This window comes from Zalophus californianus, chromosome 8 (assembly GCF_009762305.2).
Source record: "Zalophus californianus isolate mZalCal1 chromosome 8, mZalCal1.pri.v2, whole genome shotgun sequence".
In the NCBI taxonomy this organism is placed as follows: domain Eukaryota; kingdom Metazoa; phylum Chordata; class Mammalia; order Carnivora; family Otariidae; genus Zalophus; species Zalophus californianus.
Genome location: NC_045602.1, coordinates 38590346 through 38617471, shown reverse-complemented (window position 1 = coordinate 38617471; position 27126 = coordinate 38590346). Strand labels below are relative to the sequence as shown.

The following is a 27126-nucleotide window of genomic DNA, read 5'->3' as shown; positions in this document are numbered from 1 at the left end:
TAAACTTCCACGTGCACCTGTCAAGTAGACCATTGGATATATGAGTCTAGAGTTCACGGAAAGAATTGGACTGGGGAGCTTGGAATATGATAACCAATGGAATGAGCATTGACTAGATCAGAGGCCCAAGGGCAGAGTTCTGAGGCAGCGGAGATGAAGAGGAACCAGTGAAGGAGTCTGTGAAGGAGCAGTCGGATGGAAGACCAGCAAGATAGTGGGATGCCCTCGAGTTCAGAGCAAAAGGTATATATTAAGGGGGAGTGTGTTGTCAACATGTCAAATGGTGCTGCTGGGTCTATGAGATGAGGACTGGCATTTGGCCATCAGACTTGGCAATGTGGGGGTCACTAATGACCTTGAGAAGAGCAGTTTCAATGAGATGGCAGAGGTAAACGCTTGAATGTAGAAAGCTCAAGAAAGAATGGGGATAGAAGATCTGGGAATGGTGACTGTAGACAGCTGTTTCAGTGAGCTTTATGGTGAAGGAGAAAAGTGAAACAGACTATAACTGGAGGGAGATGTGATGTCAGGGAGTTTTTTAAAAAGATGTTTGCGTACTGATGGGAATGATGCTTAAGAGAGGAGAACATTGGTAACTCAGGGAAGAGGGAGAAGTGCCAAGCAATACCATTGAGGAGGTAAGAGGTGTGGGATCAGAGGGAGTGGCCTCAGATGGGAGGGCTGGCTACCTCTCTACAGTGCCAGGAAGGAAGGCGGAGTGTGGCGATGATACCCATATCAGTGGATCAGAAGATGGATGGGCAACCCGGGGACGTTCTCTTCTGAGCCCCTCTCTTGACCTAGGAAATAGGAAATGGGGTACTTGGCTTTAAGTTAGGATGGAGGAAGAGCTGTTAGAACTTGAAGAAAGATGGAAAGAGAAAGAGTGAAGACTGACTAGAACAGGGAAATGAAGTATGATTGTGGGGCAGGAAGAAGGGCCCTCAGGAAGTGAGTGGTCATGAATCAAAGTTGGAGAAGTCAGGACTGCTGTGTGTTTTCCACCAGCAGGCATGTGGAGGGTTGGGACTTTGCTACGTGAAATTAATGAAATAATGGAAGGCTGAGGAAGTTCTTGTGTATAAGGGAGTCGTTATAAAGAAGGATCGTGGAATTTAAGCTGAGGAAGAAGGGAAATGAGACCGTGAAGGGCTTAGGGACAGAGAAAATGTAGAAAGGTCAATAGATTTGTTAAAAGCTAATATTCAGAAAACAGTAAAATTATGACTTTCACGGAGATATGGTAATGATGAACACATGTTAAATTATTTTACTCACATGGTATGAAGGAACTAGGAAGATGTAGTAACTGGTTCAAAGGAAAAGTCAAAACACACAGATATATATGGAGTAAAGGAATGAACTGCAGATAGAGGCAAGCTGGTTTTCCAAGGTGAGGTAAGAAGTCAATTTAATCACTACTAGACAGGACAGAATCATCCATCTATCAGTTACCAACAATTTGTAAAGAGTTGCAAGATAGCTCAAAGACAATGACCAGGGGTGGACTCTGATAACCTGGAAAGGTACGCTACAGATATGCCGAATTTTCCACGGAAACACAACATATGTTTTCCTATAGATTTCAGGTCTTACTCTAATGAAAGCTAGAAATTATTGGCTGTGGCATACCCAGTGGAGTGAGCTGCAGAGCTCTTAGAAGTGGACAAGGCTGAGATACTCAACATTTTTTTTTAAAGATCTTTTATTTATTTATTTGAGAGAGAGAGAGAGCGCACTCCCCATGAACAGGGGGGAGCGGCAGAGGGAGAGGGAGAAGCAGACTCTCTGCTGAGCAGGGAGCCCAGTGCCGGACTCCACCCCTGTTAGAGGTGGCATTTGGCCATCAGACTTGGCAATGTGGAGGTCACTAATGACCTTGAGAAGAGCAGTTTCTCTTGGATCGCAGGATCATGACCTGAGCTGAAGGCAGAGGCTCAACCAACTGAGCCACCCAGGCGCCCCTGAGATGCTCAACATTTTAATGATGGAGAACTTGTCCTTATTTTGCGATGACGCATCTAAGGCATGGCCACCAGAGTGAGTGATCAAGATTGGGTGAGGAAGAGACAGTTTGGAGGAGGATCAACCCAACAACTGAGAGAGCAGGATAATGGAAGGATCATATATTGAATATACCGAAACCACCAGGAATTGTGACAGGCATGTGAGAGACTCTAGGAGGTGGGAACTAAAATAGTCCAGAAACAGGGAGACGCTTTGGGGCTGGTGTTTGTCTGCAATAAGGAGTGACACTAGAGGGGCATGGGCTACCTATCTTGATCTCAAACATTGTTCTTCCACTTTCTAGGTAGGTCTAAGAGTCTAGAAGTGGCTGAACGGGGCAACAGAATCTCCATAAGAAGGCTGCATGCAGGGGAAGCACAAAAGCTCAGGGAGCTTTTAGAAGAGACGCAGGCTACTGCACATGTCCATGGTTCAGAGGTTTGTGCTTTGGGGAGAAGGTTTTCAGGTACTGATTCCTTTTTCTCTCGCGTTTTCCATATTTTTGTTTGCCACTCTCTTATAATCTGCTTTGCTGTTCTTTTCAAATTTAAAATATTTTCTATTGACAAAAGGAACCTGCTCTTTGCTCCTGGTTTTGCACTAGAGAACTTTTTTTCCCTTAACGTTAAAAAATGTGTTGGGAAAAGAATAATGTGCATTGATTCCAGCACAAGGATAGACCGAGATCTGGTATTTCTTCTTGGTGAGAGGTTTTCTCTGGAATAAAATTTGAATGGCAAAGTCGGGAAATAGGGATGCTCAGCAGACGGTGACCACAAACTTCCACCTAGGGAGGAGGTCCTGTGTGGGGACAGCAGCTGGAGGGGATGGGAGGGGTGGTTGGGACCTGAGTGGAGAGTGCCAGACTGGGGCTGTCATGACTAGCACAAGGCCCAGAGAGAGGGCTGAAGTCAGATTTAAAGGAAGTGAATGGGAAAACAGAGAAGGAGACTAGAGCTCTTTTGAAGAGGAGTCCCAGCTGCAGATTTTAAAATGACACCATGCCGATCTTCTCCCCCACACCCCGAGCTGAACAAAACAAACAAATGAACTGCATCTGTAGTAGTGGCTAGTAAGTGAGAAGCAGCTGGGACACCTGCCCCCTTGCCCAGTTGTGATGGTTTATATTTGGGGTCATGTCATTGTGACAGTACATCCTGTTGTTGCAAGGCCGTAGTTGGTCATATTGTCTTTAGCTTGCAGGCTGCTGATGGCAAGAGTGAAGTCTGCCCTAGAGCCCCTGCTACTGAACCGGGTGGGCACCCCATTAACTCAGGTGGAAAGGAGGTAAATGAGGGCCTTCAGCCCCTCCAGGTCCGTGCTGGCACAGGTTAAGCAGTGCTTCCTGGCCATGCAGAGGAGGCTCTCACTGGCCCTGTAGCCAATGGAGACTCTCTCCTGGGAAACAGACAGGGACCCAGCAGCTTGGGGGAGTGCCATGTGCCCACTGGAACCTGCCATCAGAGGCACCCTGGACTGATGTGGAGATGCTGTGATTCCATTAGAGCCAGAATGGGCCTCCCAAGTTGAGGCCAGGCCCTAAGCAAGCCTGTGCGGTTAGTGGCATTCACTTCCTGTCCCCTCCCAAGACCACTCTTCTCAGGGAGCATGAGGATCGCCCCTGAGGGAACTTCGCTCAACTTGGGGACATTCTTTCTCCTGGAACACAGACAGGAGCAGGAGCCCGAGGATCTGGGATGGTGGCACCACCTGGCTGCCTCTCACCCTCCCGAGGCTGCTCGGACCCTGTCCCTAGAAAAGACCACGTGATCAGCATGGGGCTATAGGGCTGGGCCTGTGGTGGAGGCAGTAGGGGTGGGAGGATGGTGCAAATCTCTGTGGAGGATGAAGGCAGAGCTGGCAAAGTCCAAGGTTGTGGTGATGCCTGGTGAGGCAGCCTGCCAGCCACTCTCCTGGGCCGCCTGCCCTTGCCTGGCCCTACCCCTGCAAATGACCAACAACTAGAATTACTGGTTAGGAGATGACAAATCCCATGTGCCTTAGCCTGCTCCTGTTTGGGAAGAGTCACTGGGAGCCACTTGGGAGGGCATTTTGCAGAAGACAAAGAATTAGCTCATGAGAGAGGAAGGGTTGAAGTGATAGGTAGAGGGTATGCTCTTGACCTGTGGGCTGGGAGTCACACAGGTTTGTCCTCTGTGCTTTGTCATGGTGCCTGTACATGACACGTCAACGTTAGAGGCAGGGTGAACCCGAAGACGGGCACTGACTATTCTCCACTTTGAGCAGGAGTGACCGCTCCACCTGGGAGGGTGTCCGGGGGGACACGTCCTTGGTTTCCAGGATGGAGCAGATGGAGAGTCCCGGGCTTATCCACACCAAGGCAAGTGCCTTGATTAGTGTCAGTTCCCAGCCTTCGCCAAGGTTCCACCCTCAGCCGTCTCACCCTTTCCAGGTCCTGAGGGCATTTCAGGACTTGGTTTAAAGGCCATCTACTCAGTGGGGCCGACTTCCCCTCCCCATCTGAACCAGGCCACCCTGTTTCACTCTTTATAATCCCATGGCTTTCTCTTCCTGACAATAATCACAACTTGAAATGCATTATTGTGGTAATGTATGAGATTTTAATTCTGAGGATTAAGAGTGTTCCTGAAATAACCTAAATCCTAATGGTAGGACAGCCCCAGGGCACTCCCCGGCATGGCTTCTCAGACTGGCTAGAAGGCAGAGATTCAAGAAACTGGTCCCTTGGGACATGCTTGAGCTACACTTGGAAATTTCTGGTGACCCCAAGTCCCACAGGGTGTTCTGAGAGCAGGTGTCCCCATTGAGCACAACCTCAAGCTCTTCTGAGCTGATTTGCATGTCGTATCATTAGACAGAGCTCCAGGCTGCTCTCAGCATCCTTAAAGGCAGCTGGTCAGGCCCCCTGAGGAGCAGCCTCTAGTCCAGCTCTCAGAGATGGGGTTCAGGGCTCCCCTGCTGTGGATCCTGCTGCTCTGGGCTCTAGGTGAGAGAGGGGGGCATATGGAGAAATGGTGGGCAAACCTCACTGTGGCCACGATGCTTTTGGTGTCTCTGGGTTCCTGGTGGCTGGAATTCAAGCATTTGGTATAGGTTTCCAGTTGCCCAGTTACCTTTTGTCTTCTGGTTCCTCAGAGTGCAGTGCATGACTTTGACTACAAGGGTCCTCAGTGCTGCGGGCCTCCACTGGGATGCTCTCAGCACATCTGTTAAATTTGTTGTGTTTATCATTCCAGGCTCCACTGGGGACATTGTGCTGACCCAGTCTCCAGCCTCTTTGACCATGTCTCCAGGGCAGAGGGCCACCATCTCTTGCAAGGCCTGTCAGAAAGTCAGTGACATTTGGGGCATTACCCACTACATGACCTGGTATCAACAGAAATCAGGACAGCGTCCTAAAGTCCTGATTTATAAAGCATCCAGTCGAGAGTCTGGGGTCCCAGCCAGGTTCACTGGTGGTGGGTCTGGGACTGATTTCAGCCTCACAAGTGATCCCGTGGAGGCCGGCGACGCTGCCAACCATTACTGCCTGCAGAGTAAGGAGGCTTTTCCCATAGTGCTCTGGGTCTAAACAGAAACCTCCCCAGGCGACTGCTCAGTCATTTCTATGAAAAAACAGCCTTCAGCTGCTCGAACTGTTAGCTATAGATCTTTCAGATACAGGCTGATCCTCTCACATTAATTTGGATTTTCAACCTCACCTATTTGCTTGAGCTCACACAAAGATCTCTGTAGTTGTTCAGCAATCTAAGAATTGTGATGTAGTTATTTTTCATTTTTTGATGAAGATTTTTCTATCTTTGTGTCTTTTCCCCCCCAGATAGAGGTCCTCAGTTCTAGGTCTATTTACTTGTCCTTTTCTTCTTGTCCAGTTTTCATGTCCTTTCTCTAAGATACATTCCATAGGCATGGCCAGGGTTTTTCTTGTCTTCTTTTTCTTTTTCTATTGCTTGGTCACTGTACGGAGTGGTCTCCAGAAGCTTGAGTGTGCACGGTGATGAGGATGGAACGGTCAGTTTTCACACCCCTCTCCGCCCCTACCTTGGCCTCCGTTGGGCTTCTCTATCCTCCCCAGGGGGAGCTGGGGAAACTGACAAATAGTGCTCCGTAACATTTCCGTCTGCTCAGAGTCCCCTTAGTTTCTAAGTTTGTAACACTATCTCAGCACATAGGAAACTTTCTTGTTGTATTCATTTCTTACTGTTCCATAACAAATTACTACTAACTTGGTGGCTAAAACAATACACAATGATCATCACACAGTTTTTAGGAGTCAGACGTCTGGGCAGAGTTTAGCTGGGTTCTCTTCTTGGGGTCTCCCAGGATGGAACCAAGGTGTTGGCCAGACTCCATTCTCATCTGGAGGCTTGAAGAATCTGTTTTCAAGGCCATTCAGGTTATGGAAAGAATTCTTTTCTTTGTGACTATCTGACTAACGGTCCTGGCCTTTGGTGGCTACAGGCTTGAGGCCACCCTAAGGTCCCACAGGCCATCCAAAATTCGTGTCGTGTTGGCTGCCTCTTAATCAAACCAGCAAGGGGAATTCATCAACAACAGGGAGGACCCAGTTCCTCTTTAAGGGTTTTGTCCTTATTTAGTGAGGTCCACCCAGGATAATCTTCATTTTGATTAACTCCGAATCAACTGATCTGGGACCTTAACCACATTTGCAAAATCCTTTCACCTCTGGGAGATAGTTTGGGCTAGAAGCAAGGCACAGGCCCTGCCCTCTGTCAAGGGGCATGAACCGTAGGTGTAGGCGTCATGGGGCCACTAGAAGTTGTCTGCTACAACTGTCATGCTACTTAAATTTTTTATTTCCTTTCAATTTCTCCCTCCCAAATTCTCCCAGTGCTAAGGAAAAAGTTATTTTAAACTTCATATGGAAATGTAAATTACCTAGAGTAACCAAAATCACTTTGCACAAGAAATCTGAAGTTTGAAGGCTTCCAAACCCATTTCGAAACATGCTGTATATAAACTATGGGACAATTGCAAATTATAGTTGTCAGGACTGTGTGGTGTGGCATCAGATCAGTGGCATAAGGGGCATATAGTTAATGGGTAGACAGCCTAGAAATAGATCCTTACATTTATGATCAGTTGTATTTTGACAATGATACCTAGGTAATTAGGTGGGGAAAGGACAGACTTTTCTATTTGCACCCACATGCAAGAAGATGAATTTAGTCCCTGACCAAAAAAAAGACACATAAAAAAATAACTCGAATTGGATCAGAGAACTATCTGAGCTGAAATTATAAAAACTTTTAGGAGAAAATAGAGGGGAAAAACATTGTATCCTTGGATTCACTGAAGATTTCTTAGTTATAAAACCAAAAGCTCAACTTATTAAAAAAACAAATTGGACTTCACCAAAATTCAGAGCTTTGGTATTTCAAAACACACCGTATAATAAAAAGACAAACGACAGACTTGGAGGTAATATTTGTGAATAACTTACCTGATAAATATTTAGAATGTATAAAGAACTCCTCTACCTTAGTAAGAACTCTTCTAACTCAGTAAGACAGAACACCTACCAGGACGACAACCCAGCAAAAAAAATGAACAAATAATCTCAGTAGACATTTCACCAAAGAGGATATGTGAAAGGTCATTAATGGCACATGAATAGATGCTCAAGTTTTTCAATCATTAGGGAGATGCAGGTTAAATCCAAAATGTGATACCATTTCATGCCCACCATGATGGCTGTATTAAAAAATAAAAGACAATAACAAGTGTTGGTGAGGTTATGGAGAAGCAGGATCCCTCATCCACTGCTACAATGGATGTCAAATGGTGCAGCCAAGTAGAAAAAAGTTTCTTGAAAATCTGAACATTGATTTATCACAGGGCTTGGCAATTGTACCTTCAAGAATCTGTCCTAGAGAAACCAAAACAAATGGCCACATGAAGGCTTGTAGGCAAATGTACCCAGCAGCCTAATTCATAATCGACCCAAAGCAGGAACAGTACAAATATCCATCAACCTTTAAATGGATAAATGAAACCTGATCTGTCCATTCAGTGAAATACTAACTAGCAGTAAAAGGAATACACTACCATCTTGACTCTCTCTAATCACTTCCTTAGTCTTCTTCACAGCTTTGCCACTGAAGGATGTATCAAAAATATATTTCAGAGGGGGCAGAGCAAGATGGCGGAGGAGTAGGAGACCTGGATTTCGTCTGGTCTCAGGAATTCAGCTGGATAGGGATCAGACCATTCTGAACACCTACGAACTCAGCAGGAGATCGAAGAGGAGAGTAGCAACAACTCTCTGAACAAAGAAGCGACCGCTTACTGGAAGGTAGGACATGCAGAGAAGTGAATCCGAGGTGATATTCGGGAGGAGAGACGGCGGGGGAGGGGGCCTCCGTCGGCCGCTTCTGGCAAGTGATAGAGCCGCGGAGCACAAAATCGGACCTTTTAGAAGTTGGCTCCGCTGAGGGAAGTCGCTCCAGTGGCTAAACGGGGGTGGAACCCTCGTGGGACAGTGTGGTCTCAGGCCCCTTGGGATCACAGAAAAACCAGGGGTGCCCGAGTGTGGAGGAGCTCTCAGGTATTGGAGCAGGGAAGCCGGCTGCAGAGACAGAGCCGAGGCGCGGGCTCTCAGCTCGGGGTGGCCATAAACTGTGATCCGCGGCCCAGTCGGGCTACTGCTCCTCCAGCAGGGACCCAACAAGTGGCAGAGACGGGGAGACTCCCCTTCCTCCCCCGGGAGGAGCGGCGCGGGTGCGCACTGCAGGGATCTGCTGGATTTGGGGACTCCACACGGGGTCGGGTGCCAGAGATAGAAACGCTCGGTGACAGGCTGGGTGAGCACGGAGTGTGGCCGGAGACCGGGGACACGGGAGTGACTGCTTTTCTCTGGGGGCGCACTGAGGAGTGGGGCCCTGAGTCCTCAGCTCCTCTGGGTAGAGATTGGGAGGCTACCATTTTCACCCTGGTCCTCCCAAGCTGTACCGAGAGCTTGCAGGGAACAAAAGCTCCTGAGAGCAAACCCGAGCAGCTTGCTTAGCCCGGACCGACAAAGGCGGGGCAATTCCACCTCTGGCAAAGACATTTGGGAACCACGGCAACAGGCCCCCTCCCCCAGAAGATCAGCACGAACAGCCAGCAAGCCAAGACCAAGTTTACCGATCAAGGAGAATGGGAGAACTCCAGCGCTAGGGGAATACTGCACATAGAATTCATGGCTTTTTTTTACCATGATTCATTTGTTTTTCAAAGTTAATTTTTTTAACTGGTTTTTTTTGAATTTTTCTTTTTCCCTTTTTCAACCAACATCTTATCAATCCCTTTTTTAAAAAAACATTTTTTATTTTTCATTTTTAGAGTCATATTTTATCCCTTCATAGTAGTTACCCTTATTTTTGGCATATATATATAAGTTGTTCTGTCTTTAAAATTTTGAGATACGGTTTCTTCTAACAGATCAAAATATACCCTAAATCACTAGTGTATGGCTTTGTTCTAGTCTCCTGCCTGATCACATTCTCTCCCTTTTTATTTTTAAATCTTCTTCTTTCTTTTTTCAAACAACTTCTAATCTTATCAATTCCTTTTATAAAATCTTTTATAATTTTCATCTTTACATTCATCTTCCATCCCTTCATTGTATCAATCCTTATTTTGTACATATATGTCTTTCTTCCTTTAAAATTTTAGGAGGCACTTTTTCTAACACACCAAAATATACCCCAAATCTAGTGTGTGGCACTGATCTATGCACTACCCTGATCATATTTGATCATATTATGGTTTTTTTTTGTATTGTTCTGCTTTTGTTTTTATCTTTTTCTTTTTGTTTTGTTTTCTTTTTTCCTCTTTCTTTTTTCTTTCTTTCCCTTTCTTTTCCCCTGGTTTCAGGTCTTTTCTGATTTCTATAGAGTATATTTGCTGGGGACATTGTTAACCTGTTAGCATTTTGTTCTCTCATTCATCTATTCTCCTCTGGACAAAATTACAAGACGAAAAAAATCTCCTCAGCAAAAAGAACAAGAGGTAGTAACATCAGCCAGCGACCTACTCAATACTGACATTAGTACAATGTCGGACCTAGAGTTCAGAATCATGACTTTAAAGATACTAGCTGGGCTTGAAAAAAGCATGGAAGTTATTAGAGAAACCATTTCTGGAGAAATAAAAGAACTAAAATCTAACCAAGTCAAAATCAAAAAGGATATTAATGAGGTGCAATCAAAAATGGGGGCACTAACTGCTAGGATAAATGAGGCAGAAGAGAGAATCAGCGATATAGAAGACCAAATGATGGAAAATAAAGAGGCTGAGAAAAAGAGAGAGAAACAACTACTGGATCTTGAGGGGCAGAATTCGAGAGATAAGCGATACGATAAGACGAAACAACATTAGAATAATTGGGATCCCAGAAGAAGAAGAAAGAGAGAGAGGGGCAGAAGGTATATTGGAGCAAATAATAGCAGAGAACTTCCCTAATGTGAGCAAGGAGACAGGCATCAAAATCCAGGAGGCATGGAGAACCCCTCTCAAAAATCAATAAAAATAGGTCACCACCCCAACATCTAATAGTAAAACTTACGAGTCTCAGAGACAAAGAGAAAATCCTGAAAGCAGCTCGGGAGAAGAGATATGTAACCTACAATGGTAGAAATATTAGATTGGCAACAGACTTATCCACAGAGACCTGGCAGGCCAGAAAGGACTGGCATGATATCTTCAGAGCACTAAACAAGAAAAATATACAGCCAAGAATACTATTTCCAGCTAGGCTGTCATTGAAAATAGAAGGCGAGATAAAAAGCTTCCAGGACAAACAAAAACTAAAGGAATTTGTAAACACGAAACTAGCCCTCCAAGAAATATTGAAAGGGGTCCTCTAAGGAAAAAGAGAGCCTAAAAGCAGCATAGATCAGAAAGGAACACAGACAAGATACAGTAACAGTCACCTTACAGACAATACAATGGCACTAAATTCATACCTTTCAATAGTTACCCTGAATGTAAATGGGCTCAAAGCCCCAATCAAAAGACACAGGCTATCAGATTGGATTAAAAAACAAGACCCATCGATATGCTGTCTGCAAGAGATTCATTTTTAGATGCAAAGTCACCCCCAGATTGAAGGTGAGGGGGTGGAAAACCATTTACCATGCTAATGGACACCAAAAGAAAGCTGGGATGGCAATCCTTATCTCAGACAAATTAGATTTTAAACCAAAGACTGTAATAAGAGATGAGGAAGGACACTATATCCTACTTAAAGGGTCTATCCAACAAGAAGATCTAACAATTGTAAATATCTATGACCCTAACGTGGGAGCAGCCAATTATATAAGGCAATTAATAACAAAAGCGAAGACACCATTGACAACAATACAATAATAGCGGGGGACTTTAACACCCCCCTGACTGATATGGACAGATCATCTAAGCAAAAGATCAACAAGGAAATAAAGACTTCAAATGACACACTGGACCAAATGGACTTCACAGATATATTCAGAACATTCCATCCCAAAGCAACGGAATACACATTCTTCTCTAGTGCCCATGGAACGTTCTCCAGAATCGATCACATCCTAGGTCACAAATCAGGTCTCAGCCGGTACCAAAAGATTGGGATTATTCCCTGCATATTTTCAGACCACAATGCTTTGAAACTAGAACTCAATCACAAGAGGAAAGTCGGAAAGAACTCAAATACACGGAGGCTGAAGAGCATCCTACTAAAGAATGAATGGGTCAACCAGGAAGTTAAAGAAGAATTAAAAACATTCATGGAAACCAATGAAAATGAAAACACAACTCTTCAAAATCTTTGGGATACAGCAAAGGCAGTCCTGAAAGGAAAGTATATAGTATTTGAGACCTTTCTCAAGAAACAAGAAAGGTCTCAAACACACAACCTAACCCTACACCTAAAGGAGCTGGGGAAAGAACAGCAAATAAAGCCTAAACCCAGCAGGAGAAGAGAAATCATAAAGATCAGAGCAGAAATCAATGAACTAGAAACCAAAAGAACAGTAGAACAGATCAACGAAACTAGGAGCTGGTTCTTTGAAAGAATTCACAAGATTGATAAACCCCTGGCCAGGCTTATCAAAAAGAAAAGAGAAAGGACCCAAATCAACAAAATCATGAATGAAAGAGGAGAGATCACAACCAACACCAAAGTAATACAAACAATTTTAAGAACATATTATGAGCAACTCTATGCCAGCGAATTAGATAACCTGGAAGAAATGGGTGCATTCCTAGAGATGTATCAACTACCAAAATTGAACCAGGAAGAAACAGAAAACCTGAACAGACCTATAACCACGAAGGAAATTGAAGCAGTCATCAAAAATCTCCCAACAAACAAAAGCCCAGGCCCAGATGGCTTCCCAGGGGAATTCTACCAGACATTTAAAGAAGAATTAATACTTATTCTCCTGGAACTGTTCCAAAAACTAGAAATGGAAGGAAAACTTCCAAACTCATTTTATGAGGCCAGCATTACCTTGATCCCAAAACCAGACAAAGACCCCATCAAAAAGGAGAATTACAGACCAATATCCTTGACGAACATGGATGCAAAAATTCTCACCAAAATACTAGCCGATAGGATCCAACAGTACATTAAAAGGATTATTCACCATGACCAAGTGGGATTTATCCCCGGGCTGCAAGTTTGGTTCAACATCCGCAAATCAATCAACGTGATACAATACATTGACAAAAGAAAGAACAAGAATCATATGATCCTCTCAATAGATGCAGAAAAAGCATTTGACAAAGTACAGCATCCTTTCTTGATCAAAACTCTTCAGGGTATAGGGATAGAGGGTACCTACCTCAATATCATAAAAGCTATCTATGAAAAACCTACAGCGAATATCATTCTCAATGGGGAAAAGCTGAGAGCTTTTCCTCTAAGGTCAGGAACGCGGCAGGGATGTCCACTCTAACCACTGCTATTCAACGTAGTATTAGAAGTCCCAGCCACAGCAATCAGACAACAAAAAGAAATCAAAGGCATCCAGATCGTTAAGGAGGAAGTCAAACTCTCACTCTTTGCAGATGATATGATACTGTATGTGGAAAACCCAAAAACTCCACCCCAAAACTGCTAGAACTCATAGAGGAATTCAGTAAAGTAGCAGGATATAAAATCAATGCACAGAAATCAGTGGCATTCCTATACACCAACAACCAGACAGAAGAGAGACAAATCGAGGATTCGATCCCATTTACAATTGCACCCCAAACCATAAGATACCTAGGAATAAATTGAACCAAAGAGGCAAAGGATCTGTACTCAGAAAACTATAAAATACTCATGAAAGAAATTGAAGAAGACAGAAGGAAATGGAAAAACGTTCCATGCTCATGGATTGGAAGAACAAACATTGTGAAGATGTCAATGCTACCTAGAGCAATCCACACATTCAATGCAATCCCCATCAAAATACCATCCACTTTTTTTAAAGAAATGGAACAAATAATACTAAAATTTGTATGGAACCAGAAGAGAAACCGAATAGCCAGAGGAATCTTGAAAAAGAAAAGCAAAGCTGGCGGCATCACAATTCCGGACTTCCAGCTCTATTACAAAGCTGTCATCATCACGACAGTATGGTACTGGCAAAAAAATAGACACATAGATCAATGGAACAGAATCGAGAGCCCAGAAATGGACCCTCAACTCTATGGTCAACTTATCTTTGACAAAGCAGGAAAGAATGTCCAATGGAAAAAAAACAGTCTCTTCAACAAATGGTGTTGGGAAAATTGGACAGCCACATGCAGAAGACTGAAACTGGACCATTTCCTTACACCACACACAAAAATAGACTCCAAATGGTTGAAAGACCTAAACGTGAGACAGGAGTCCATCAAAATCCTAAAGGAGAACACAGGTAGCAACCTCTTCGACCTCAGCCACAGCCACTTCTTCCTAGAAACATCGCCAAAGGCACGGGAAGCCAGGGCAAAAATGAACTATTGGGATTTCATCAAGATAAAAAGCTTTTGCACGGCAAAAGGAACAGTCCACAAAACCAAAAGACAACCGACAGAATGGGAGAAAATATTTGCAAATGACATATCAGATAAAGGGCTAGTATCCAAAATGTATAAAGAACTTATCAAACTCAACAGCCAAAGAACAAATAATCCAATCAAGAAGTGGGCAGAAGACATGAACAGACATTTTTCCAAAGAAGACATCCAAATGGCCAACAGGCACATGAAAAAGTGCTCAACATCGCTCGGCATCAGGGAAATCCAAATCAAAACCTCGATGAGATACCACCTCACACCCGTCAGAATGGCTAAAATTAACAAGTCAGGAAACGACAGATGTTGGGCGGGATGCGGAGAAAGGGGAACCCTCCTACACTGTTGGTGGGAATGCAAGCTGGTGAAGCCACTCTGGAAAACAGTATGAAGGTTCCTCAAGCATTTGAAAATAGAGCTACCATATGATCCAGCAATTGCAGTACTGGGTATTTACCCCAAAGATACAAATGTAGGGACTCGAAGGGGTACGTGCACCCCAATGTTTATAGCAGCAATGTCCACAATAGCCAAACTCTGGAAAGAGCCAAGACGTCCATCGACAGATGAATGGATAAAGAAGAGGTGGTATATATACACAATGGAATATTATGCAGCCATCAAAAGGAATGAGATCTTGCCATTTGCAACGACGTGGATAGAACTGGAGGGTGTTATGCTGAGTGAAATAAGTCAAGCAGAGAAAGACATGTATCATATGACCTCACTGATTTATGGAATTCTTAATCTCAGGAAACAAACTGAGGGTTGCTGGAGTGGTGGGGGGTGGGAGGGATGGGGTGGCTGGGTGATAGAAATTGGGGAGGGTATGTACTATGGTGAGCGCTGTGAATTGTGCAAGACTGTTGAATCACAGATCTGTACTTCTGAAACAAATAATGCAACGTATGTTAAGAAAAATGAAAAAGAAGAAGATAGGAGGAGGGGAAGAATGAAGGGGAGTAAGTCAGAGGGGGAGAGGAACCATGAGAAACGATGGACTCTGAAAAACAAACTGAAGGTTCTAGAGGGGAGGAGGATGGGGGGATGGGTTAGCCTGGTGATGGGTTTAAAGAGGGCACATTCTGCATGGAGCACTGGGTGTTATGAACAAACAATGAATTATGGAACACTACATCAAAAACTAATGATGTAATGTATGGTGATCAACATAACAATAAAAAATAAAAAAAATATATTTCAATTTTTCCATCACCTGAACCTTAAGTGTATGAAGCTTCCTTCATTCAATTGCATGTTAGATTCATCTATGCTGTTGGGCCTTGTTGCAGTTCATTAATTTTCATTGCTGTGCAGTACTTTGTTGTATGAATAATATCACTAGTCTCTTTTCTGATGAAATAGAAAAAATCTTAACAAACATTAAAGAAAATTCTCCCCTTTTGAATGAACAAGAATAAGAATGGTTAATGTCTCAACATAAACAACGGGGATCAGAGACAATGAGACATCTTCAAAATGATAAGAAAAAGAAGCCACATACCTAGAGTTCACTTCTCAGCAAAGCATCCTTCCAGAATTAATGTAAACTCAAGACCATTTGGGAATTCCGTATCTCTGGACATGGGGATTTTATTCACCAATACCCTAAGAAATTTTTATTACTAATCTTTAGGAATCAATGAACAACAATGGGAGAATGGTCTCAGGAGAGAAGCAATGAGGAAATTACTCATCTTTGGGGAGCAGGGAAGATATTTCCCTCTGTGTCTCCTCATGGTCCCTTCATGATATCTCTTCACTGTACACAGGGATAGATCCAATTTTCTTATGAGACTAAAGAATATCTTTCAACACCTTGCCTTGAACAAATCCTTGCATAAAATCTCTTGCTTCTAGTATTCTCATTACTTTTTTTAAGTTAAATTCAATTAATTAACATATAGTGTATTATTAGTTTCAGAGGTAGAGTTCAGTGACTCATCACTTGTGTATAACACCTAGTGCTCATTACATCTCGTGCCCATCACCTTGTTACCCCGTCTCCCCACCCCCACCCCCAGCAACACTCAGTTTGTTTCCTATGGTTAAGAGTCTCTTATGGTTTGTCTCCCTCTCTGATTACGTCTTGTTTTATTTATCCCTCCCTTCCTCTATGCTCCTCTGTTTTGTTTCTTAAATTCTACACCATGAGTGAAATCATATGATAATTGTCTTTCTCTGCTTGACTTATTTCACTTAGCATAATCCCCTCCAATTCCATCCATGTTGATGTAAAAGTTGGGTATTCATCCTTTCTGATGGATGAGTAATAGTCCATTGTATATATGAACCTCATCTTCTTTATCCATTCGTCTGTTGAAGGGCATCTCAGCTCCTTCCACAGTTTGGCTATTGCGGACATGGCTGCTATAAACGTTGGGGTGCATGTGCCCCTTCTTTTCACTACATCTGTATCTTTGGGGTAAATACCTAGTAGGGCAATTGCTGGGTCATTGGGTAGCTCTATTTTTAACATCTTGAGGAACCTCCACACTGTTTTCCAGAGTGGCTGTACCAACTTGCATTCCCACCAACAGTGTAGGAGGGTTCTCCTTTCTCCACATCCTCACCAACACTTGTTGTTTCCTGTCCTGTCAATTTTTGCCATTCTAACTGGTATAAAGTGGTATCTCATTGTGGTTTTGATTTGTATTTCCCTGATGGCTTGGGATGTTGAACATTTTTTCATGTGTCTGTTAGGCCCAGGATCCTTTTAAAACCAGAATGAGTTCGAGGGCTGGATAAATTGTCGTGCTAATGACCCAATAGCTGAGTGTCCTTCAGTGCCAGACAGAAAGGTCTATTTTGTTGTGCCTTGCTAGTGGGTTCTCTTCTCTGGGTGGAACCAGTGCCTGTCTTTTGTGGAAACCCACACTGAGGATATTTGGATCCCAGGTCACACACTGGGAGGCTAGTTGTCCCAGTGCCTTGAGGGTTCAGAGGTGTTTGAAGAGAATTCAGTGGATGGGCAAGGTCTCAGCTGAGCAACTGCCAAGGAAAGAGGAGGCAGATCTGTGGGGTTGGGATTTTCGGATAGAAATTAGGTGACTCATTCCTTAACAGATTCTTACTGCTAAGGAAATTCACTTCACATAACTGGTCCATGGAGCTTTCCTTGCTAACAAGTTCAAATTAAGCCTGTCTGGACAGGGACACATAGGTGATACTCTGAACCAGGTGCATGCACACTTTGTAAAAGCTCCGAGAACATTCTCTTTCCTATATCCACTTAATTTAGACAAAAAAGTGGGTGGACCATGTGGACTTACAAGCCAGGACCTCCTCACCTACACTCAGATGATTTGCATCTCTCTTGCTCTGAAACCACAAAATTCTCAGAATTGCTTTTAAGGTGTTCTCAGGAGAAATGTGTGTTTATCCTATGAAAGAACTCAGCCAACAATAGATTTTCAGGTTCCAGACCTTATTCCTGTGATTGAGAGAAAATGTCTTCTGAGGGGACCTGGCAAAAAATTCTGGAACTTTCTTGTTAGGAATTGTGCATTCACAGATGAGGCCATCACTTGTTCAGGTCAAACTGGAAGTACCTGGAGAATCTGGGAGAGGAGGTTCCTCTTAATATAGTCACCATTAACTCTCTGCATGAGCTTGGGATATTTATGACACTTCCTGAGCCTCAGCTTCCTCCTGGTAGAATTGTACAAATGAACATGGTGTTCTCCCCTCCTCTTTAATATCTGATACTTCATGAGGGGAGGAAAAAGAGAGTCTAAGAGCCCATGCAATTCTATAGGACCTGAATGAAGTATGGTTTTAAACCTCACAAACTCCTTCTTCAGGTGGCAAAAGGAACAGAGAAAGCTGTTGAAGATGTATCTCCTTGTCTCTGGAGGAAGCAGCTGTTCCCCAACCTTGAATGAGGAAGGACTCACGCTGGTTGGTTTTATTGTAGATTTGCCTCAGTTGTCAGAGGATGTTAGTTTGGGTTCAATAAATAGAAAGCTAGTGTGTAATTTGTCTGGGATTCAGACAGTCTTGGTGAAACTATTTGATATGTTCTCCTGGAATCAGAGTTTGTGAATAGAGAATGTGATACTCTTTTTTTTTTTAAGATTTATTTATTTATTTGAAAGAGAGGGAGAGACAGAGAGAGTGAGGTGGAGGGACAGAGAGCCCCTATGTGGGACTGGATCTCATGACCCTGAGATCACAACCCTGAGATCATGACCTGAGCCGAACCAAGAGTCGATGCTTAACAGACTGGGCCACTGAGGCACCCTGACAATGTGATACTCTTATACTACCTATAGACTTTATCAGTGCAAATAGTCCAAATCCACACTGTTTCGGTCCACACTGGAGACACACAGAGGCCTGTTCCCTGACCAGCCCAAATGTAGCTTCTCTCTGATTAAAAAGGGAGACTTCCTCCATGCATGAGTCTGAGATCAAGCCATCCAGCAGAATGAGCTTCCCCAACTGCAGGTCACTGTGGTGGATTCCTGAGCTCTGAGAGGCACCTGTGATCAAAGTTAGTCATCCTTCCTAAATTAATTGTATTCACTAGAGGATACACCCAGTAAGTGAAACTTGGGTCAAACAAGACATGAAAAGGGAAATTAGATGTTTTTTAAACCAAAAGAAAACATGGCATATCAAAATTTGTGGGTTGCCAAGAAGCAGTGAGTCCTCAGCCTCATCCATTCCCTGGAGTTCCCCCAACATCTTCCTCTTAACACTGACTGAGAGGATCTTTTGTGCTTGCACCCTAGACAAACAGCACTTATGGGCACCTGGGCCATGACATGCAGGGAGGTTTCTGCTCGGGGCTGAACCACTGTGGGAGGAAGATGTATACTTTGCTGGCAATAATAAACTCCAAAATCCTCAGCCTCCAACCTGCTGATTCTCAGGGTGAAATCTGTCCCTGATCCGCTACCACTGAACCTGTCTGGAACACCAGAGAAACGTTTGGAAGCCACATAGATCAGGGGCCGTGGAGACTGGCCTGGCTTCTGCAGGTACCAATTCAAATAAGATTTTCCATCACTATGTAGGAGGCTCTGACTGGCCCTGCAGGAGATGGAGACGGGCTCTCCAGTGGTGACAGGCAGCGAGAGTGGGGTCTGTGTCATCACAACCTCCCCACCGGATCCTAAAGTAATGAGAGAAATGTAAGATTACATGCAAACATTATGAGCCATTTTCAAAATTTTACTTGGTAATTATTTCAGTCTAAATCACTTTTTTGTGACTTTTTTTAAAAAAAGGTTTTATTTATTTGAAAGAGAGCATGAACGAGGGTCAGGGGCAGAGGATGAGGGAGAAGCAGACTCTCCTCTGAGTAGGGAGCCTGACATGGGGCTCAATCCCAGGACCCTGAGATCATGACCTGAGCCGAAGGCAGAAGCCTAACCAACTGAGCCACGCAGGTGCACCACTTTTTGTGTTTTTTATTAATATCCCCAAATACCCAATTTCAAAAAAGAACCTAAGATTTGCAACATACAAAGGGGTGTCTAAAAGTCACCTACCTCAACCCCTTTTCTCTATGTCATAGTCTTTACCACAACATGGATCTTTGTTCCTTCTGAAATGTTCCTTACTCTCCGAGATCTAAACATCACATGCCCCTTCCCAGAGGGTAAGACATAGGTCTATAGCACTTGGACAAAATAGACATGGGGAGCAGGGGTGTCTGCAATGTTGACCCTCCCTGACCCACTCTGCTTTCTCATCTCCCCTCTGTCCTTACCTGGGATCCAGAGCATCAGCAGCCCCAGAAGCTGACAAGGGAATTTCATTTTGAGAAATTTATCTGATGATTCCTGACTTAGATTAGAGCTGATCTTTTATCTCAGATGCAAAGGTTTTATCTGAGACTCTGTATCTTAGTCCTCCCTTAGGGAACAATATGCAAATCTCCTGGTGGCTACAGCCACTGGGTAAGAGCCAATGGGAGAGTCGGGGGCTCCCATGTAAGCAAAGTAATAGAAATTGTCTGTGTTTGAAGGAAAACTGAGAGAACTAAAACCTATGCTGCCTAAAGAGTAAAGGCACACAGTTAAATGTTTCCTTCTTGTCCTCAACCAGTTTTCTAGTTCTCTAGAACTTTCCCAGACACATTTATATTTCTTTATAAGGCTGAGTTCCATAAATATTTGGTGAATCTTAATCTTTTTTCATTTTTTAAAAAGATTTTATTTTATTTATTGACAGAGAGAGAGAACACGAGAGAGGGAACACAAGCAGCGGCAGAGGGAGAGGGAGAAGCAGGCTTCCCGCTGAGCAGGGAGCCCGATGCGGGGCTCGATCCCAGGACCCCAGGATCACGACCTGAGCTGAAGGCAGACGCCCAATGACTGAGCCACCCAGGCGCCCCTTTTCATGTTTATTTAAAAGAATCTAGGTTTGTCCTTTTTTTAAAAATTGTGGCAAAACAAATACAGAGTAAAGGGCAGAAATCTTAATTGTGCGTCTGAGTAAATTTTATATTAACTCACTCTCCAGGTCAAAGTATAGAATATTTCAAATTCTCCAGATGCCTCTCATCCCAGTCCATATTGACTCCCCCTAACCCAACCATGGTAACTATTATTTTGACATCTTTCAACTTCATAAAATTGCAGCAAGCATCCTTTTCCTTCTTTCTTTCATCTTATTTATTTATTTATTTATTTATTTATTATGTTCGGTTAGCCACTGTATAGTAAGTACATCATTAGTTTTTGATGTAGTGTTCAATGGTTTATTAGTTGCATATAACATCCTTTCGTTTCTATCTTCTTTCTTGTTTCTTTACTATTTTTGAGTGTTTCTTTCCTTCTTGTAGGTTTGAGTTAGCTCCTTATGTCACTTCCTTGAGTCTGAAAGATTTCCTCTTGTGATTCTTGTAGGCATATCTGCCAGTAATGACTTCTCGTTTTTGCTTCTCAGGGGATATTTTTACTTTTCCTTTATTTCTGAAGGATAGTTTTGTGGTTATAAAACTCTTTGTTGACTTCTTTTTTCTCTTTTAGCAGTTTAAATCTGTCCCTGTTTGTAGTCTCCACCAACCCTGATGAAAAATTAGCCAATGTATTATTGTTTCCCTTAAAAAATGAGTTGTTGTTTTTCTTGGTGCTTTCAAGATTTTCTCTTTGTCTTTGGTCATTTTTACTCTACTGTGCATAATTGTGAATCTCATTGTGTTTCTCTTGAACAGATTTCATTGAGTTTCTTTGATCTACAGATTAATATGTTCCATTATGTGTGAAGTTTTTTCCCATTATTCTGCCAATATGTTTTTTTAAAGATTTTATTTATTTATTTGAGAGAGAGAGACAGAGACAGAGCACAAGCGGGGGGTGGGGGGCAGAGGGATAGAGAGAAGCAGACTCCCTGATAAGCAGGGAGCTGGATGCAGATGAGGGGCTGGATCCCAGGACCCTGGGATCATGACCTGAGCTGAAGGTAGCTGCTTAACCGACTGAGCCACCCAGGCATTCTTATTCCGCCAATATTTTAATATTTTATGTTTAAAAGCTGGATTTGCTGAAGGATCTTGCTCCAAACCACAATCCAACTGAAGACCATTTTTTCCTGGCAGTAACCTGCTAGTTTTTGTCATCATCCTTATATTGGTAAGGGACAGATCTTGGTGACTGATTCGGGACATAGTGAGCTTTTCCAGGTAAAAAGACATAGACTCTCCTGTTCTTACTTGAAGCTCTAGTTCTTTTTCAAGAATAAGCACTTCTCCATTTATTTTGTTCCTTTGGCAATTTCCTAAAATAAAGTACTGAAATAGTTTTTGATCATTTTTCCAGCCATGTACAGTGCTTGTTTCTTGTTTGTTTTTGCAGAAATGAGTCACTAAACTGTTCATTATTATGTAATTGGAAGTGACTTCTGATGGATTTAAATGAGCATCATAGCCACCCTGAAAGGGAATGAGGGTGTGGACCAACTACGGTTGCCCCTTGAACAATATGGGGGTTAATGGTGCCAACCACCACCCCATGCAGTTGAAAATCCATGTCTAACTTTAGACTGCCCCCAGACTTTACTGCTAATAGCCTACTGTTGAGCAGGAGCCTTACCAATAACATAGACAGTAGATTAACACTGATTTTGTATGTTACATGTATTATATATGGTATTATAACAATAAAGAAAGCTAGAGAAAAGAAAATGTGATGAAGAAAATCATAAGAGGAAATACACTATAATACTGGACTGTGTTTATAAAAAAAAAATCCATGTGTAAGTGGACTCACTTAGGCAAACCCATGCTATTCAAGGGTTAACTGTAACTAATGAAGTAATTTTTAAATGGAGAACTTGGACCCCAAGCCCTCAAATTAAAGAGAAATGGGATTCTTAACAGACATCGAACTCCAGTCACTTGGAGTTCTTATTCTCAGAAGTAGGCTTTAGCCATTTTCGGACACCTTGTGTATATTCCAGGATGGAGCAAATAAGTCAACACACTGGAGACATTGGGAGCCCGGGTTGGTGCCCCCAGACACTGGAATTACAACTAGCGAATGAAGCAAAAATAGAGTGACGCTTGTGGAAGTCTTCAGAACACCCTTATGCTCTTTTCATATTTTTACTTATTTTTATTTCTATGCCATAATTTATTTTGAAGTAATTTTAGACTTACTTAAAGTTTCAAATATAATAGTTCCCACCTACTCTTGCCCTACCTTTCTCTAATGGTACCACTGTACATAACCATAGCATAATTCTCAAAACCCAAAATTAATGATAATACTATGCTATTAACAAATCTAAAAGTTATATTTGGATTTTACTGATTTTTCCACTGATGCAGGGGAGGGCTGTTCTTGGTGCCATGGGGAACAGGTGGCCAATCATTCCTCAGGGGTCAGCCCTGCTGAGAGCTGAGGGGCAGAGAGTCAGCATGGTGCCATCTGTGAGCCGCCTCAACCACATTGTTCTGGACATGGCTTATCCGTTGAAAGGGACCCTGGGGCTTGGGACCAGACCCTGAAGGTCTTCCTGACCTCCTTCAGGGGCTCTGCACCCTTTTCACCTCACCCCAGCTTGGTTCTTCTCTGAGAGAAGCAGCTGCTCTGACTGAGCAGAAGGGCTGACCCCACAGGGGAAGGTTGTGTTTAGGGCCGTTACACTGCGCAGGGTCCCAGGGAGTGTGCTGTTCACCCAAGTGTGTGCGGGGTCTCCCATCTCCATGCTGGTGACTGTGAGTGTGGCATCTGTCCCTGACCCACTGCCACTGAACAGGCCCCTAGGAGCCCTGTGGGACACCCTGCAGGTCAGTGGTTGAGGAGATTGGTGCGGCTTCTGCGGGGACCAGCGCAGGGAGGTGTGTCCAAGGAACAAGGATGAGACTGAGACTGGCTTGCAGGCGATGGAGACACCCCCTCCCTCTGCCGCAGACAAGACAGCTGGAGCCTGAGTAACACAGCTGCCTGTGGGAAATTGGAAGAAGAAAGAGACTTATCATGGAAATGCAAATATGAAGTAATAATTTTGAAGTAAAGAAATGATGTACCAAAATCATATTTTTCTCACATATATTAGATATTTTATGGATTGTATTAAAAAATTTGAACATCTGTCCCCAGAATCAATGACCGAAATATCATAGTTAGTCTTTATTCTTAATTATCTCATGCACTGGATGAGAATAGCCATCACTGTTTCTTCCTGAATATCACTTATTTGTAAAACTATCCCCTACCATGATGCAGAGCACCAGGGGCCGGAAGGTCTGTCCCGGAAACACCTAGACGGGGGAACCATATGAAAGCATGTCTTCAGCCTGGATGAGTGGGAGCAGAATAAAGATTCATATTTGTATCTTAGAGGCTATCAAGGATCACATGTGTGTCTCTCTGTAAAGGACTCCACAGTGCAGGCAGCAGTGTAAACTTCACCTGAAGGCTCCTGCAACAGAAGCCTGGAGACAGTCCAATCATGGGCTCAGGTTGGGAAGAGTCAAGGACTGGGGATAAATACATGAGACTAAGCTGACTTTGTGAAATTTCCAATATCATCTTAAGGATCAGTACGAGAAAGGAAAAGAGTGACCAGGTTGTGATTTTTTAATTGGGTACGGAGAGGTGTCTCCTCTGCCCATTTTTCTTTCCTGAATGTAGTTATCATTATAAATCTAACCAAATATACTGTTCCTCATTGTTCTAGTCATTGGCATTCTGGGTCCACAGTTCTGAGAAGCTGAGATGCCAGACCAAGCCAATTCTGTCTCTGCATTCAGGAGGTGACTGCCGACGTGAGCAAATGTGAGTCTGACCTAATGGTCTCCAACGCCATGACCACCAGCCTGGGGAGCTGCTGCAGGTTTTGCCCTTGTCATGCTTGCCAAGGGGAGTGCCTTGATCTGTGTCCTCCTGATGCTCATCACTGACAAGACCACACTCCAGAGATCTAGTGTTCCTTCCCTTTATTGGACAAAATTTCCCACTCACTATTCCCCCTCATGCATATTTTCTTTGTGAGTCAATTCTCCAGACTTACATTGTGCTTGAAACACTTTGTCAAAGAAGGAACTATTTTTAGTTCCAATTACCCTTTGATTAGATCATTCTGAGTCTTTCTAAATATGAATTGTCATGGGACCATAGAATCAGCTGGATAATGGGCAGTAGGAGGAACTATAAAATTGTTGCTACATTTAAACGGTAAACTCTGAAATGGAATGAAAAAGTGATGATGATACTGATGATAATGATGACGATGATGACGATGACGATGACGATGATGATGACGATGACGATGACGATGATGACAATGCGATGATGACGATGATAATGATGACGATGATGATGACAATGATGATGACGACGATAACGACAATGATGACGATGATGATGACCAAAATTAGTCTGGACTCTGGGCCATTAGTACCAGGTAAACCCAGATTCCTCTCTGGGATCACTGTTGTGCAGGTGCCCCCTCTTGTGGCCATGTGTGGGGAGACACCCTGAGGTTTTTACTATTTAATTGAGCGTCTTTTCCAGGGTACAGTGTACTTTCTCTTGCACATTTTCAAACATGCTTTATTTTTGATGCCCATGACAAATCATAATTAGTTTCCAGGTACCATGCAAGAGTGTGGGCACATTAGATAGTGAGATGTAGTTTTCAGTTGACGTCAATGCTCTATGAACTGGTCTTTCCTCCCCATGGCTGGGACCCAAGCCCTGTGGAGGTCATTCAATATTTTGGTGCTCAAGACTCTCTAATTAGCAATGGGGTCACTATCGTGTGGTCAGGATTGGGGTTCCCAGTGACTCACCTAGTCTGTGCTTATACCACACTTTTGTTGTCCTCTATGGTTGTAACCTGTGGTGTGGTTTCATTCTTGTCTGTCCCGCTGGCCTCCCTTCCTTCACACACCCGGGATGTTTTCGGAGCACAGAATGATGGCTGCCCACGAAACTCATCTTCAAGTTCTCAGTTTGGATTAGATCTTAGCTTCACTCTGTTAAGTCATCTCATGGGAGGTGGTGCCCACAGATGACTATGGGGGCGGGGGACAACTTCTTCTATCTTTCTCTAAATGAAGTACATCATGGTATTGGTAGAGGATTAAGTCAAAAATTATGGGAAGATTCAAATGATTTATTCAAACTGTATTGAATGCAATACATTTGGAAGGCTAGGAGCAGTGCTTCTGTGCCTTACTTTGCTCCCTGATTCCACAAAAAGAAAGAAGTCTGCATTATTCAGGGATTTGTGAGTGTCCTTTGCTTATGTCCCTTTATCACTGGGCTTTTTCACTTCCTTCCCAACGTTCTCTGAATCCTTTATCTAGTCCACAATTTTTCAGAGTGTTTGGCCTGAAAAATGAATGAGTGTTCTTACTTTCCATCTGAAGATCGTGTGCCCTGCAATTTGCAAAATAGCAATCCTGTATTTTTAAATCAGTTCACATTAAACTTTTTTCTTAGAAAGATTTTCTTTCTATTGTTTATAACAGGTTTCTGTAATGTATGGTGATTAACATAACATAATAAAAAAAGGCAGAAAAAAAAGAAAAAGAAAAAAAATGTTATGCTCAGAGCTATGTCACAACTCTGTCCCTTCTATTACATTTCCATCCCACCCTGTAGGCAACAATCTCACTCTGGTTTATCCTCACAGAATTTTTCTTTGTTGTTTGTTTTGTTTCATTTTTATCCCCTTCATCCTTACAAGGAACGTAAGATAGTACAGAGAATTGTTTTCACCTTGCTTTTCTCATTTCACAATAAATCCTGGAAGTCACTCCATATCAGTTCATAGAAATCCTCCCTTTCACAGATGAGACATACTCCATTGTGTGGATGGACCATCGGTTTTTCAACCATACTTTCATATAAGGGAGTGTAGTTTGTTGACAGTACTTTGCAAACAATTACAAACAGTGCTGCAATGAATAACCTCCTAGGTGTATCTCCAGGAATTCCTAGAAATGAAATTATAGGTCAGATGGTTAACACACATGTAATTTTGTCATATTCTTCTCTGAATATATAAGTTTCCAATGCCAGAAGCTATAAATGAGAGTGTTTGTTTCCCCACAACTTTGTCTAAATACGTGCTTCTTACGTTCTCAGATTTTCTCAAATCTGATAGATTTGAAATACCATCCCAAAGTAGTTATGATTTGCATTTTCCAAATAATTAGTGAGATGGAACAGTCTGTATATCCTTAAAAGCTATTTGTATGTCTTTTCTTGGAATCATTTGTTCTTTTTTTCATGTTTCTACATAGATTTTGATGCTTTGCCCTAATCATTTTGAAAGTTCTTATAGTTTAGAATATTGATGCTTTATTTATAAAGAATACATTAAAAATAGTTTATTGTAGTCTTCAACTGTCTTTTAATTTGGTTTAATGTGTAATATTTTGCCAGGCAATTTTATATAACTTTATGTCATCTTTTCCATACCAATTTATGTGGTATTGATTTGGTGTGTGGTCGCAGTACTGGTTCTTTTATTCCTAAATATGTTTTTGAATTTCGTATTATTGTCTTACACTGTTGTGTATCCTAGACAGTTATGACATGTATCTTTGGCTTATCCTGTCTTTATATGCCTTAGTATCTGGCCACATTCCAGAAAATGCATGCATCTTCAAAACTCTAACCTAAATTATAACCTTGT

At 42.8% G+C, this 27126-nt stretch overlaps 1 protein-coding gene across 3 annotated transcripts in view; it reads right to left on the bottom strand.

Annotated features, from left to right (window-relative positions):
- Positions 1–27126, bottom strand: part of LOC113937261 (immunoglobulin kappa light chain-like) — a 103881-nt gene that overhangs the window by 38253 nt on the left and 38502 nt on the right. The window contains exons 1-2 of one of the 3 annotated variants that reach the window (XM_027621288.2): positions 19739–19802; positions 18829–19138 (exon numbers count right to left, since the gene is read on the bottom strand). The exons of the other annotated variants lie outside the window; for them this stretch is intronic. Coding sequence (XP_027477089.2) covers positions 18829–19138; positions 19739–19787 — 359 coding nt within the window. The 5' untranslated portion in view covers positions 19788–19802. Of the gene's footprint in view, positions 1–18828; positions 19139–19738; positions 19803–27126 lie in introns of those variants that run through there. 3 annotated transcript variants of the gene reach the window in all.